The 15,726-nt window shown below is 39.4% G+C and overlaps 1 protein-coding gene across 3 annotated transcripts in view; it reads right to left on the reverse strand.

The window, feature by feature from the left end:
* The window catches only part of Corin (corin, serine peptidase), a 195,745-nt gene that overhangs the window by 10,528 nt on the left and 169,491 nt on the right, over positions 1-15,726 (reverse strand). For all 3 annotated transcript variants that reach the window (XM_029545006.1, XM_021210625.2, XM_021210624.2), the window contains exons 17-19: positions 8,702-8,815; positions 5,640-5,689; positions 5,322-5,496 (exon numbers count right to left, since the gene is read on the reverse strand). In XM_029545006.1, coding sequence (XP_029400866.1) covers positions 5,322-5,496; positions 5,640-5,689; positions 8,702-8,815 — 339 coding nt within the window. The remainder of the gene's footprint in view (positions 1-5,321; positions 5,497-5,639; positions 5,690-8,701; positions 8,816-15,726) is intronic.

Consider the following 15,726-nt stretch of genomic DNA (forward strand, 5'->3'; position numbering starts at 1 on the left):
GAAAGGAAGGAAGGAAGGAAGGAAGGAAGGAAGAAAGAAAGAAAGAAAGAAAGAAAGAAAGAAAGAAAGAAAGAAAGAAAGAAAGAAAGAAAGAAAATGGTAGGTCATGAAAACAAGATGAAGGCTCTTTCACTATTCTAGACTAAAAATAGAGAAAGTTATTCCAAGAAGGGTGCAATGATACGATGATAAGGGACATTCCAGTGAGCAGAAACCGAAAACTCACTAAGGGGCTCGGCAAGGTGGAAGTCATTTCCAAAATCCGGTAAGCATCATTTCTTTGCTAGCCTTGATGACAGCGCAACTTACCACAGGCTAAGGAGATGCTGACATAGGGATGGGGAGGGCAACTCTTGCAGACAGTTTAGGTGTCTCTCAGTGAGCAGCAATCAACACAGAGCATTAGTGGGAGACAGAAGTCAAGCAAAGAGAGGGCATTTCATGTCAGTGGTGTTAAGGCACTGGATGGGAGAGCATCCATTCAGCTCCCAGGGAGCCACTGAGGCAGAGGAGAAATGAAGCTGTGAGGAGTAACGTCTATGACGGGACATGATTGTCCTTAATGGGAGGGGCACATCGTCCACCACAATGGAAGGCAGAATAAGAAACATGGCCAAAGGTACAAAGAAAGTTTAGGAACAAGGGGTTAAGACGTGATGAATGATAGGACAGCATCTATATCGAGATGCATGAAATGAGATCAGTAGAGGGCGATGAGTTGTTGAGACAAAAGCTGTCAAATAATTAACTGTCTCTTAGGATGAAAACTGACTTCACTGTGAAAGTGTCTGCTGCATTAGTTAGATGCTCATTTGAGGTTCACAATCGTACATGTGACACGCGCTAGGTTAGCAACTGGGTGCATGATATCCTCTAACAACGGCCAACCTTTCTGTCCCAAGTGTTCTGTACCGGAACAGGAAATGATAACACCGGAAGCAATAAGCCCATCAATTCTGTTCTGAAGGCTCCCCACTGCACAGCTGTTCTCTCCCTAATTCAACTTTGACAAATTTAATTTGCCTAGAGTTCTCTTTTAATCAAAAATTAAAAGCAGAAGGGAAGCATTTAGTGTTAGAAGTTCCAGAAACTGGGAATTGGTTAGTAACTCAGGCCAACTACTATGTATAGTATAAACCTTTTTTTTCCCAATAGAACGGAGATTAGAGCATCATCTCTAGAGGTTGAAGAGCAGTGGGGAGCATGGAGCCAGGTTCCAGGCATCTTGGAGTTTTTAAAACCACATTAGCTTACACTTAACAACACTGAGAATAATACCGCACTGGAGGTGTGGTTCCAAACATGAGAAGTTCTGTGTTCGTGAACATGTTTACTCATGGGAATGTATCAAATCCTGCCAGTAGATGAGATGGAAAAATAAATTATGAACGGCTGATCTTGTTTATACGTACTAAGATGAAGGGGTAATACTAAGGACAAAACACAGCCCTTGGTAATTCCCTTTCTGAGTGAATTATAAAACTGTCAGATCAGTGGAGTTGAGACATTAAGGGCATGCTTTGTTCTGTGACAAATAAGAGAAGGAACTTTCCCAACTTAGACAGAAAAATTCTCAGGGATTATTAAAGATTCAGTTGCTGTTGGAAGTCAGACATAACACAAACTTTATTTATTCATTTATATATTTGTCAGTGTCTGTTCTCTGTTCTTAAGTACATGGAGACAAACATTACAGAATGCGTTCTTCACCTTGGAGCTCTTCCTGCTGTATCTGACAGGAAGACCCAGGGATGAGAATGTTGAAGGTCTTGTTAAAGAACAGATGTGATACTCCTATGGGACTATAAAAGTTGTGGGGAGAGAAAAGAAGCTAGGCAATATGGACAGAAACACAGACACACAGCCAAAATTCTGCATTGGCTGGTATAGTAGAAATCAAGACATGGGTGACATAATGGGATTAAAGATATGGACAGGATGGCAGCTTTCCATATATGCTTCCTGGAAAGGAACTCGATGCTTTGATAGTTACTCACTGTGGCCAGGCCCTTCAGTCCTTCAAGGGTGAAGGAAGGGAGAGAATTGCCTGTTAAATTACCCCCGAATGTCAAAGTCTTTCCCTCCTTAGAACCTTTGAAGTTGAATTGGTATTGAGGAATACGGAGCTCTATGTGGTCAACTTAGTATCTCATGGTTTTAATTTTTTGTTTGGTATCTTTAAATACCTCTCCATGGAAATGCAGAGCAAACTGTCTTTCCTTGCCCACCATTATAATTAAAAGAGACAGGATGAAAAGGCTCACAGATGGACCATATTATGCTTTGCCAAAGTACGGATCAGGATATGAAGTAAATCCCAGTAATTGCAGCAATTGATGGCCCCAGCAGAGAATAGGCCTGAAAATTAAAAGTTCTGAAAAGCCGGCGATGCCACTTGTGAGACCATAAAACGAAATTTGGTTATGACTACACAATCAAAATGGACTTGTTTGAAGTTGGGCAATTTCTAACCTCATTTGGATGATCAGACCCTTCTTGACAGCACTGTTAAATTTGGGATTCTGCAAAACTCCTTGAAGATCTTTGGTATCTTTTCCATGTCATGAACTATAAACACACACTTATTCCTTCTTAAAAGCCTCTTTCCTCACTATATAGGTCCTCCACTGTGAGAGGAAACTTTGATACCACATGTGGAAACGGTAAGAGCAGCCCATAAACTTGAATTAATAAGCACATTAGCACTGTTGCTCCTTTAGAAAGCTGTGGATTCATTTAGGAAATCGCCTTTGATGAATGCACTTCGCTAGAATAATATTCTGCTTGCTGTGGGCTACAAATCAGAACTGTAAAAGACATCTGAAATCTGAAAACATCTGGCCCCTTCTAGAGCAAGAACACCACAGTGTGTTTCTAGACATACTCTGGATCATTCTGGGCCTCACATATGAAAAATCTCAAGAAAAGGTACTGGTTTGATTCTTACATATTATTTTTCCCCAATAGAGTGATCAAAATGCATCACATTTTTCATTTTTCATCATTTGTCACATATTCTGAATATATATTTAAATATCTGTCTCCTTTGCTGGTTGAAATTGTCAAAGAGATTCCCCCAAACATTATAGGCTCTTGCTATTGCCCTTGGTTAACTCCCAGAGGTGGAAGACCATGTACTTCTGATATACTTACAGGCCTCTGAGTTGGATCTGATTTGAAATATTAGCTTTCATAGTATCAGAAAATGTCATGCAAACTTCTAAAGGTGGGATACAATCAAAAGCACAATGCTGGCCACTATGGGGCTATAGCCTTAACAGCATAGTATTAGTACACAAACAATAGCAGTATCCAGTAGCTCTCTAATTGATCTTAAGATCTATTCAACAGAGGAAAGCTATACCTGGTACTGGAACCTTAGCCAGCTTGCTAGGACTGGGGGAGTCATAGGTCTTGGAGGAGAACTTACTAAACCACTTTTCTAACCCAGCACAATCCCTGTCTATAGTCTAAGCGTGAGTTCTTGTGCCTCAAGTTGAGTTTATTTCTCATACCTCATTAAGGAAACTTCTCTTTGCAACCGACAGCGACCATTACAGAAAACTATAATCAATCAAATGCAGAGTTGTGGAGCCCGGTCTCAACTGATACATCTATAACATACCGCATTCACCTAAGGGTCAGGGATCATTGCAGAAAAGGTGGTAGAAAGAGTGTAAGAGCCAGAGAATGATGGAGTTTTCTATGAAATTGTGTCTAGAAATGTCAGAGAAGTCACACCCATGAAGACTCACTACAATGTCTGACTAAACATGGCCTGGCAGTGACAACACTGATAGACATGCTAATGTGGATAAAGTGGGAGAAGTTCAAGTGACCTCAACCCTAGACAGGGAACTACAGGCAACTAAGGAATGCTGAGAATGGGAGAAATAGCCTCCCCCCACCCCCAGGGAAGAGCACACCTGTTGGTTATCCAATACCAAACTGTCAGCCCTGAAAACATCGGAATACAAGTAACATTGGAGAATGAACAAATTGTATTTATATATTTAAGAATATACACATATAGGTGTGATAACATCAAAAGGAAAAGAAGCCATAAATTTGAAAGAGAGAAAGGTTGGTACATGAGTGACTCTAGAGGCATGAAAGGGAGGGTGGGAAATGATGTAACTATAGTATAATCTCAGTAATAAAATTACTAAATCAAAAATTTGTCTTCCTATGAAGCTCCTCAAGGACCAAGGCAAGTATCCACGTCTGTAACCCCTATATAGAGCTGAGTGTTTTTTCAGCCTCTGCTAGAAGCAATAGCACCCATAGGATGCTAGAATTACAGGAGAAGAGTTTTACCCCAGCAATGTTATAATAACAGCAAATTGAAACTATCTCAAATGTTCATCAACTGAATAGAAGAAGAAGTTCATGGCAAGGCTACACAGAATAGTACTTAGCTTCCAAAACATGTATTGGTGCTCTAAGAACCGACCTAGAGGAATGGGCAAGGTCTATTACCAAAAGGGAAAAGGCATCAATGATGGACAACGTGTGGTTTCAAGTTGGGAAAATCAACAGTGACACCATGTGAACAGCTGGATGTGTTTGGAGCCATGGAGAGATGTTCACCCATGGAACAGGGGTTACCTTCAGAATGATGAGGGATGACAGAAAGGAAGCATGCAAGAAGCTGGAATACAGCTAGCAAAATGCAAATATACACAGGCCATAATGCCGGGGGGGGGCACTGCACAGGGCATGCTTGCAGCAATATTCTTTAAAGATACATACACTCTTCTCAGTTTCACTAGCCGCTCCTCAACATGGCTCCTAAGGCTTTAAATAAACCATCTCACTTCCTGCACACACAAATCTGTGCAGGAGATATTGGTAGGACAAAGACTTGGTTCTGGATCTTTGAGATACCTAACACAAATATTATACCTTTAGTTCTATCTCCCAACCACCTACACCTTGTCCAACTGAACCTCATGTAGCTTCCAAACAAACCATTTCCATGTATATTCCATATATTCACATTTATATAATACACTTAAGATGTGCAGAATGGAGGCAGAATGGCAGTGGCTGAGAAATCAGTCTTTCGAATCTCTTGGTTTTCCTTCCTCCTTAGCACACACATTCTAAGCACCATGTAGCTATTGGACATAAGTGAGTAGGAGACCAGAAGGGGAGAAAGAGCTCCACAATTAAAGGCTTTCTCCATGCTCCTGGGAGAAGGAATGGCTAAGATAACTGAGTTGAAAGACTTCGAGGAGTTACATGCACCAACCACTGAGAATTCCCAAGTGAATGATGGCAAGATCCAGGGAAATGTAATATGAAGCACTGCAACCTACCCTTCAAAGCAATGGGCAACCGTCAGGACCCACTTCTTGGCAATGAGGACACAGCCACAGATGTGTCCACTGGGTTCACTCTGCAGAGAGCACTGCCATGGCCACCTCCCAGGACGACTAGTCCGACCCCCAAGGATCCTCTTGTTCATTCGGGCAGCAGGGCGGCGGCCACAGTCTAACAAGGATGAGAAATCATAGTCCGTGATTCATTCCCAAATCCAAATAGATGCTGAGCTCTGGCTGTCATGTGCAAATGATCCTGTTTCCCAAGAGCCAGCACAGCGAATGTCATATCCCATGATACACCACCCATCTCACCTTGCTTACTACACAGAAGGGAAATCTCACTTCTGCTTGGGCAGGAGTGCCTAGGATTAGAAACATAAGATGTTATAAGGTTAAGTCACATGCTTACTGTTTACCCAAAGCATGTTATCAATGTCATGCAGCACAGGGTCCATCGTCAGAGGAGTTCATACTCTCCAAGTACAGCTGTCTTATGGAAAGACTTCTCAGAGCACAGGTGTGGTCAGAGACCACAGCAGAAGCATGTACACTACTTGTTTTAGCTTATTTGATTTCATAACAAGATGTCACATTTGTGGAAAGAGCAATTCTTACCATCATAATAGTTGAAAGTTAGAGTCTATGGCGAAGGCCAGATACATCCCCATCCCCATCCTCCCAAAAAACCCTAAGATATGGACTGAGAGAAATAAGATATGACTTTACATTTGTAAATAGAAGATCAATGAACATGGATATTTATACTAAACAACAACAACAACAAAAACCAAAAACCTTTCCCAGACTGTCAAAGTTAAACTGTGGTTAGAGGAAGAGATGACAGGAGAATATGAGTTTGAATTTATTCTCTATAATCCTAGATGACATGGCTAGAACCAGTAGGTACTCATTATTGGAAGTGTGGATCCTTACTGGGCTCCCTAAAAAAAAAACTCAGTTAAGTTATGAAGCCATAGGCAATCTCTCTCTCTCTCTCTCTCTCTCTCTCTCTCTCTCTCTCTCGTTGCACAAGAAAATTCAGTTTAGGTTAACTTAAATAGTAATCAGCAAATACTTTTCTGGCCATCAAACGTTTTTTATCATGCAAATTAGAAATCTGTAAGGCTTGTTACTTGATCTCTCCTATAAAAAAAAAAAACCAGCCCTTACATATATATAATTTCTATTCCTATGCACCATAAACCTTCCCATTTTGAAAATTTACTGTATTTTCATTTTTAAGAATAAATTTGCCTTTGGTCATCTGTAAATACTGGCAGAAGATTAATTATGCAACACATAAAAGTCTAGTTTTCTTTCTACCTTCCTGTAACCTAAAGTCATCTCTCTCTATATCCTTGGTTTTGTTATTCCTACTGTGACTAACTCGGGTTTATTATGTTTATGTTTAGATAGCAGGCACTTTATCAGCTTCACTATCTCTATAAATCTTGTCCCCTTGATATCAGAAATTATGTTTTAGACTTCCTTATAATCTCTGAATGTACTCAAATGACATAAGTTCTTTGAGATGACATCTTTCTTTACTTTCATTTAATTTTATACTCCTTCTGAGATTAGCCCTGGACCTAGTATAAAAATGATATTCAAAAATTAGTTGTAAATTTAATTACTACATTTAAAAAAAATTACAGCTTTTGTGTAGAGAGTCATAACAGTTAGCCACTTAACTCTTTGTAGCGAGCTTGTTACATAGCATCTCATTTAATCAGTGAGCCATATCTACAAATCCCCAAAGTAGAATGGCGATTTATTCATTTGTGTGGCCAAGAAGGCTTTTCCCATTCCCAGCTTAGAGGAACATCTTTGTGTTGAAAGACTTAGGTCATTGGCTTGGAGCAAGTACTTCATTTGACAAAGTATTCAGAAATTTGGAGGCCAGAGTTTGACCAATGAGGTTGTCTTCAAATGTCCTATGGGGTGAAGGACCACCTTTACTTTGTTTTCCTCTGTGGTTCTTAAAATATAATCTACCTAGCATTACCATTTTGTAGTCAGATAAATTACCTTGCGTTTTCTATCACTCACCATCTGTAGACTTGGCCTTCGAGATACTTGTTTAAATATTCTTAAACCTAACCCTCAGTTTCCTCAATTGCTAGACTAAGATGATCATAATTAAGAAGCTTATTTTAAGGGATTAATGGGTCGGTCTAGATAAGACAACCTGGCTAGTGTCTGTAATGTCATGTGTCCTATGAGAACCCATCCTTGGGCAGGGAAAACAGCCTAGCATGCATGAAGCCAGAGGACCACAAAATGCTCTTATTAAAAATAAAAATATATCTCTTAAAAAAGGAGGAGGCTGGAGAGGTGGCTCAGCAGTTCACAGCATGTAGTACCCTTGCTGAAGGCCTGGGATCTGTACTCAGAATTCACATCAGGAGGCCTATCACTCAGAGTTCTGGGAACCCCTCTGGCCTCATGACCCACTAATTCCTTAAAATAAACTTCTTAATTATAACCATCTTATTCTAACAGCCAAGGAAATGAAGGGCTGGGTTTAAGAATATTTAAACAATTATCTCAAAGGCCACAGCCTACAAATGGTGAGTGATAGAAAAGGCAAGCTAATTTATCTGACTGCAAGGTGGAAGTGATAGGTAGAGTATATCTTAAGGACCACAAAGAGGGCTGGAGAGATAGCTTAGTGGTTAAGAGCACTGATTGCTTTTCCAGAGGTCCTGAGTTCAAATCCCAGTAGCCATATGGTGGCTCACAACCATTTGTAATGGGACCCAATGCCTCTCCTGGTATGTCTGAGGATAGCCATAGTGTACTTAAATAAATAAATAAATAAATAATATAAAGAACCACAAAGCACCTATACTCACGTGCACATCTCACATACACTATATGCGTAAATTAAAACAAATCTTAAGAAAATAAAAGTATCCATTCCTTCCTTACATTCCTCTATCAGCCCATGCTCACGGGAGACGAGCTTGTTTAATACGCCATCATTTAAGAGAAGACGTCAAAGCTACATGACTTTATTTTTGATTTGTGTTTATTATTTTCTCAGACTCTAACTTAATTTTCCCTGTTAACTTGTCCTACATAGTATTTGTAGGAAACTACAGATGGGAGAGTGCACTTCAAAATGAGACCTTCTTCTAGCATAATAGATCCTTTAGTTCTGACCAAATATGAAATCTGTCAAAACAAAATTAATCCTGTCCATAAAGAGTCCTTTAATGTTGAAGTGTAAAAACTCACAGATATTCTGGGAAAGTTATTTTCTGGTGTGGCAAGTTTGAACATTTGCATGTTTGAGAGATAGAGGAAATACCCTTTGGTCAGCCCTTCCTCTATAATGTGCACACATATGGCTGCCATGGGGGTTTTCTTACCTGTTCACCAGCAGCTCCTGCAAGGTGCTCCCATTGAGAGTCTCCCAGTTGGGGTGCAACCTCAGCCACTGCTGGTCTTCCTGTCCTGGGATCAGCTCGGTCACAGATGGTTCTCTGATAGAAAGGAAATACTGGGTAAATAGTCAACGAATAATGATCTTTGAACAGGTGTTCAAGATTACCATTATTTAGGATTCATTTCTTAGAAATGTATCAGCTGGGCATGGTAGTGCTTGCCTTTAATCCCAGCACTCGGGAGGCAGAGGAAGGTGGATTTCTGAGTTCAAGGCCAGCCTGGTTTACAAAGTGAGTGAGTTCCAGGACAGCCAGGGCTATACAGAGAAACTGTGTCTCGAAAAACCAAAAAAAAGAAAGAAAGAAAGAAAATGTATCACATTGTAAATCAATATTTCAAGAAAAGAAATGTATGCAGGAGGGTTTGGCTGGAGCATGATTAGCAGAGGGGGAGGGAGTTAGGAAAAGGACCAGGCCCCGTAAGTTACTTTGGGAAAGGGCCCCATGAAGCACTACACACTGTGTGCTTTATCATTCACTCAGAAGCTTCCAAGAAGAAAAGCAACTAGTTTGTACCTTTGTTACATCAAGTGAAGTTGAAGAAACTCATTAGGCAAAGAAGAGTGCTATTATTTAAAAAAAATCATTTTCCTTACATTCTGAAACACTGAGATGTTCCTCGTGCTCAAAACTAAATCCTTCAACACTGGTAACGCTGTCCTATCCTGTGGTTCGTTACTAAACAGAATCAGCAAATTCACAGGACTTACTAGTAAACGCAGTGAATGTACAGTTGGGGTCCTAGAATCAATCCCCCGTAGAAAACAATCCAACTGTACTCCACAAAAGAATCCGCCTTTGGGGATTTGTGCAGTTGCAGAAGACAAACACAAACATGTGACTTTTCCCACCGTTGAAATGAGATGACAAAGCTTACTCAAGAGTTCTGAGACATCTTGGCAAGTGGCATCGTGTTTTGTTTTGGTGAAGCCATCAATCAAAGGGCTCATACTAGCCAAGCATTTGACCGCTGAACTGTATTCCCCAGTCCCATCTCATGGTAATCTGAAAGGAGCTGTCATCAGATCACTAGACAACCGCCCATTCTGGCTCCATCTTCGTCAGTAGGCTTTGTGTATAAGCAATAACAGGTACCCCACAGTTCAGTTTTAACTGGGCTTGCTTACTGTAAACACACAAATGTGCACAAGTCTCCAAAAGACAGGAACCCTTTACCTAGACATCAAGAGAGCAGCGATGGCTTACACATATCCACAACAATAAACTCTGTTCCAGTGTGTTTGTTGCTGGGTAAAAGCGTTATTAGGACATTAATAACAGTATTTAAAACAATATTTAAGTTATAAACAGCAATCAACTATAAATGCTATAAATTAAAACACCATTTGATAATAAACCTCAGTGCTTGAGAGCTGGTACTGAAATACAAATGTCTGTGTAGGAAATGCACAAGTATCTTGTTAAGAGTGTGGAACATTTCCATGAGAATACTTAGAATCCAGCTTCTGAAGTATTTTTTTGAATACTATCATATCATTATCCTTATTTGAGTCCTATTTTGTAGATAATATTTAAGGTAGTACAATGAATGACTCTGAGCCTACTACAAGACAAATAATTGAAGGCTGGTTAAGTTACTTATCAAACTGGAGAGCGAGCTATCATTTTGACAGAATGGTATTAATGGGTTTCAGACAAACATGAATGAACACTACTATTAAGTCATTCCTGGTTAGACAACTCAGCTTACACTTGCTACAGGACAACTCTCTCCAGTATAAATGTTTCAAGTGGGCATGCTTGAGTATATCTTTTTAGTAAATCGTAGTTTAAAAATATATCAGTGAAACTCCAACTGAAAATAGATGGTTTTCTTATCTTATAATCTCTTTGTCTATTTCAGAGGTGAAATATAATAAATATATTGGGCATAATCTATAGGTACAAGTGACAAAAATCACTTTTTATTATTTTATATTAACTTGAAGCATTAAATCATACTTCATACCTCGCAAATATTAAAACAGTAATCTATATCAGTATGAAAAGTTACAAAATTACAAATGAAGTAAAATGTTTACTAATCATAACTATCAATTAAATGATATTTAACATTATTAGAACTTAATAACAGCATTTAAAACATTTAAGTTGTAAACAGCAATCAACCATAAATGTTATAAATTAAAATACAATTTGATATTAACCTCAGTTTTACACAGCTGAATAAGTATACCAAATGATAAGTATATTTTTGTGTAAACATATTTTTTTGTCTTTCTGGATATTTTGTTGGAAAAAAAAATCCCAGTTTTTTGATACCTTTTGGGGCATTACTTTTACTCTTTAGCAAATAAAGACTTGAGCATTTTATGGATAGCACCTTGATTTTGGTGTTAAAGTAAATGCTGATTGATTTTCAGCTTATGTTTATCATTGTGTAAGGCTTGAGATAACCAGTTTCTACTTCAATGGGCCATTTCTTTCTTTAGGAGCCTGTAAACATGAGTTAAAGCTAACTCTATAACAGAAGTGCCTTGTCTTGTCCAATGCCCTCTTCTTCCTTCGTCGGAGGCTTTGGAAGCATAGAAAATGCTTCTAAACATATACACAACTTGATTTGAGTAGGAAACATAAAAAAAAATGGGGCTTTCAAGATAAAATTCAAAATCCAGAAAACTTTACATTGTGGACTTATATAGTACTGCATCGAACAACCGAACAAAACAGTAGCTGAGTGTGGGTACCAGCACAGCAATACCTGAGTGTCAGGGTGGAGGGGAGCTCAACCTGCAAAGGGATATACTCATCTTTCAAAGGGCTGGTGCTGGGTAACTAATACCCTCAACCTTCTGCATCTCTGATCTCCATCTCCTTCTGCAGCGAGGGAGGGAGGAAGATGGAGCAGTGGGGTCTTCTTGTCCTCAGCTGACCTTCCTACAAGTCAGGGGACTGGCCTCGGACTGGCCATAAAAACTAAGCATTCAATCAACATTGTGACCAAAAGGAAAGATGTGTCCCCCAGCACCGACGGAAACACATCTTGTTGAAGAATCCTAAGGATCTACAAGCCACTCACAAGAACCTGGGAGTGAGGTATTCTCATCTAGTTTTGATTAATGGACCTTCACCTCAGCCAAGAAGAGAAGGTCATGTTCAAAGATGTTAGCACTCATTTGTCTTGCAGGGATAAATGGAAAGTGAAACAGGTTCATGAAAAGCAAGGGCTGTGTGTTCCAAAGAAGGGTAATGCAGATAAATGGTTTGCCTGCTACCAGGGACCTTAAGTGGAATATTTTCTTTCAGGAGATTACAGAGCCCTGGGCTAGGAATATACACAGTTCTTTGTATGTTGGCTTTTGAGTAATGTAAAAAGGTTTTAAAAAGAGGGCCTTGAAATTAAACTCGACTTACATTTATTAAACGGGGTTAGCCAGGCGTGTTCACACAAGTAGCGCCAGCTATCAGATGCTTTGGAACTCAAAAACAAATGTTAGTTACTTCAAGAGAATTTGAATAACCGATGTAGTCAGGCAGACATTAAAATGGATAACTGCGAGTTACTAAGGAAAAGTGGAAACTGAAACAAGAAATTAATAGCTATCGTGTCCTTGGGAAAAACAGACAAATGCTCGTTTTCAAAAAGTTCTTTGAGGTACTGGATAAGGGCTTCAAAAAAGATGAGATCAAGAAATACGGTAGAGTGAAGGCCGCCTCAGTCAAAAGCATCTCTGATTCATCCACGTAGGAGACATGAGTGATGATGGGGCTAGGGTTTTGTTATCAGAATGCCAGGTCAGTGTGTCTAATATTCACCAAAGAAAAAAACTTGAAGATGGGTAGGGTATAACAGGCATTGACATTGTATACAATGCTAGAATAAAATAACTGAACTTTCTGTCCAGGTTTTAATATCATAAGGAAAGACATGTAGTTTTGAGATACAGTAGTATACAGATGCTGACTTGGAGGTACTTTTTAAAGACAGGAGGAAAAAGACCTAAGATTAGAAACTCAGCCATCACTGGGAGTACCCAGTACCACTTCAGAAGGATGCTGGTGTGTGACAACTTCCTGTAGAAACCATTCAAGTTCCCTTGGGCCAAATGCTGAAGGTCACTTAACTTGTACTGTGTTCTTAGGTTCTCGGGTTTCACCTATATGCATGTCCCAGTCAATGCTCTAACTATGGAATGGCCTGGGAATCTGCTATCCTAGGGATTTGTGTGAACCAAAGTTATTCCTGCTCCTGAATTTCATGATTCACTGTCAGTCCTGTTATTACTGGGGTTAAGACTAGAAGGGTGAAAACTAGCTTTAGACAGTACGTGACTTTGGAGACCTCAGGGAAGCTGGTTTTCGTGATAAGCATTGGTGGCAATCTATTTTAATGATGAGTTATGTATAGCCAAGTGTAATATGACAGAAAACACATCCAATGGACTTAAGAGCCTGCCTCACGCCACTGCAGTTAATAATGGGGACTTTCTCTACCTCGCTGAGAAGTTTCCACTTCATAAATTATTCACAGACTCAACTGACACGCTTTGAAATTCAGTTTGCTAATTCCTGTCAGGGTTTACTGTTACTTACATAAACTTACACAATCTTTTGACAACAGGAGTATTTTGCCTTTGTTTTCAAAGCTGGTACCACAAAGATTTATGGAAGAACTTAAAGAAAAAAAAACTTCTTCCTATAGATACATTTTCAGGAAAATGATTTCCTTTTACCCAGAATACAACATTCTAGTAAACACTGTGAATACACACAATGTACTCTAGACTTTCTTTCCACCTAGATGTTTAACTACAAACCTCTTAGGATTGTATAAGAAATCAATTCCCTGGGAATACAACACAAGGGTACCAGAAATGCCTCAAAGTTGCTGTGTGATGGTCATGGTACTCCATGGGCTTGCTTCAGGTGGATTCTCCCTTAGACATGCAATCATCTACTCAGTACTGTAGGGATTGTTACCAAGAAGTTAAAAAAAATACAACCCAAATCTTGGATTATGTTATATAAGGTGGTTTCCCCCAAGTCTATAAACATGAAAGAGGTAATGAAGTGTGACTGTGATAAAAATATGTTATACACATGCATATATTTCTCAGAAAATTAACTAATAAAAAGTATTATAGGACTAGACAGATGGCTCAGTGGTTAAGAGCACTAGTTGCTTTTGCAGAGAACTCAGTTTAGTTCCCAGCACCCACATGGTGGCTCAAAACTGTCTGTTAACTCCATTCCAGGGGATCTGATGCCCTCTTCTGGTTTCCATGGGCACCAAGAATAGACATGATACTCAGACATATAAGCAAACAAGCAAGCATAATTCACACAAAATGAAAATAAATGTGTCTTTAAGGATAAAGCGTTCTACCTTTTCTGGGAATCTAAAGCAGAAAGGAAGACAATTTAAAAAAATGTGTTGGACAGCATTAGCAATCATGGAAATGGAAATCAATTTCATGGTGAAAATATCCTATTCCAACCAGGCTGGCTATCAAAAAAAGTACTTAGCAATCAGAGTTGACAAGAATATAAAGAAATTACAACTCCTACATTGATGGTGGGAGTATAAAATAAGATAGCTCTTTTGGAAAAGAGTTTGGCAGCACTTCAAAAAATTAAATATAAGTTATCCTTTGCTATAGCAATTATATTTCGAAGTATGTAATGCCCAAGAAACTTGAAAATGTATGTTTGTGGAAAAGCTTACAGGTGACTATTGATTGTGAAATTCTATGCTAAATGGAAAAAGTGAGACACAAAAGCAGATATTATATAACTCTACTCATGGAAAGTGTAGTCTGTAGAAAAAAAATCCATAGATGCAGAAAACACATTAGTAGTCATCAGAGGCTGGGAGGAAATTGGCTGCTAAAAGCCGTGCATTTGGGGGTTGGGGACAGTGGGGTGAGGCTAGGAAGAGAATCTGGAATCAGGAGGTGCCAATTATGCAACTTTGCGTGTCTGGTAAAAAGCATCGCAATCATGCTAATGGAAAGGGTTAATTCTATGATAAGCAAGTTATAGCCCAGGCTTGAAACCTTGTGACTACCAGGAGATGCTTACTCGGGTTCCCATGCATGAGGGTTAGCATCCTGGGCTGGACTTCCAAGTGCAACAAACAGAGAGCTTGCAAGTTTCATGTGAATAAGGCAGCCATCTTGAAATAAATGGTCCTTTCCCAGTAAACCCTGGGAGGCAGTGTCAACATAAACCCTACAAGGGACTACTACCAGGGATGTCTACGCCACATAATACATGGTGTCTTTGACTGTGGTTTTGCCCAAAATATAGAAACATTCTCCAAAGGCATAGTTTTATTTTGTTTAACTTTAAATAGGTTAAGGGGGGGGGGGAAGCAAATTACAGCCAACTCCATAAAGAAACTCTGCTAATCGCATAAACCCAGGACATGGATTTCCAGATGAGCTCACGTTTTGTAGTGATAGAGCTTGTGGAGACAGGAGACAGGGAAGTTCCCATCCCCCTAAACTTATCCTCAAATGCCAGATGTCTCAACCCTGAGTTTGGCAAGGATTAGAGAGCTGAATACGTCCTGATTTGTATTGTTCATTAAATACACGTGCATATGTTTCTGATAGTGTAAGTGGAAGACAATATGCTGTCAAAAGTACTCAGGGACTTGATTTGTGCCTTTGTCTAACCAGCAAAGCATTGTGCTTCCAGGCTGGGGTGAACACTGGAACAACCTACAGATGGAAGTCAGTCTTCACTTTTTAACAAAAACATCAAATCTTTTTACCTGGACAAACATTTGATTATGGGTCTGCCATTTTGCTCTAAAACATGGAAAACAGAACCCATGACCATCTTTTTTAATAAACTGCCTCTATCAGAAATATTGGTGTATAATCCCAGAAAACACCCAATTTGGCATAGGAGTGAGTTTTTTTATAAACTAGTTTATAAACTATCCACTGAAGTCAATGAATACCCCTTTAAGAGGAAGGATG

The sequence above is a fragment of the Mus pahari genome, chromosome 13, assembly GCF_900095145.1.
Source record: "Mus pahari chromosome 13, PAHARI_EIJ_v1.1, whole genome shotgun sequence".
Classification (NCBI taxonomy): Eukaryota; Metazoa; Chordata; class Mammalia; order Rodentia; family Muridae; genus Mus; species Mus pahari.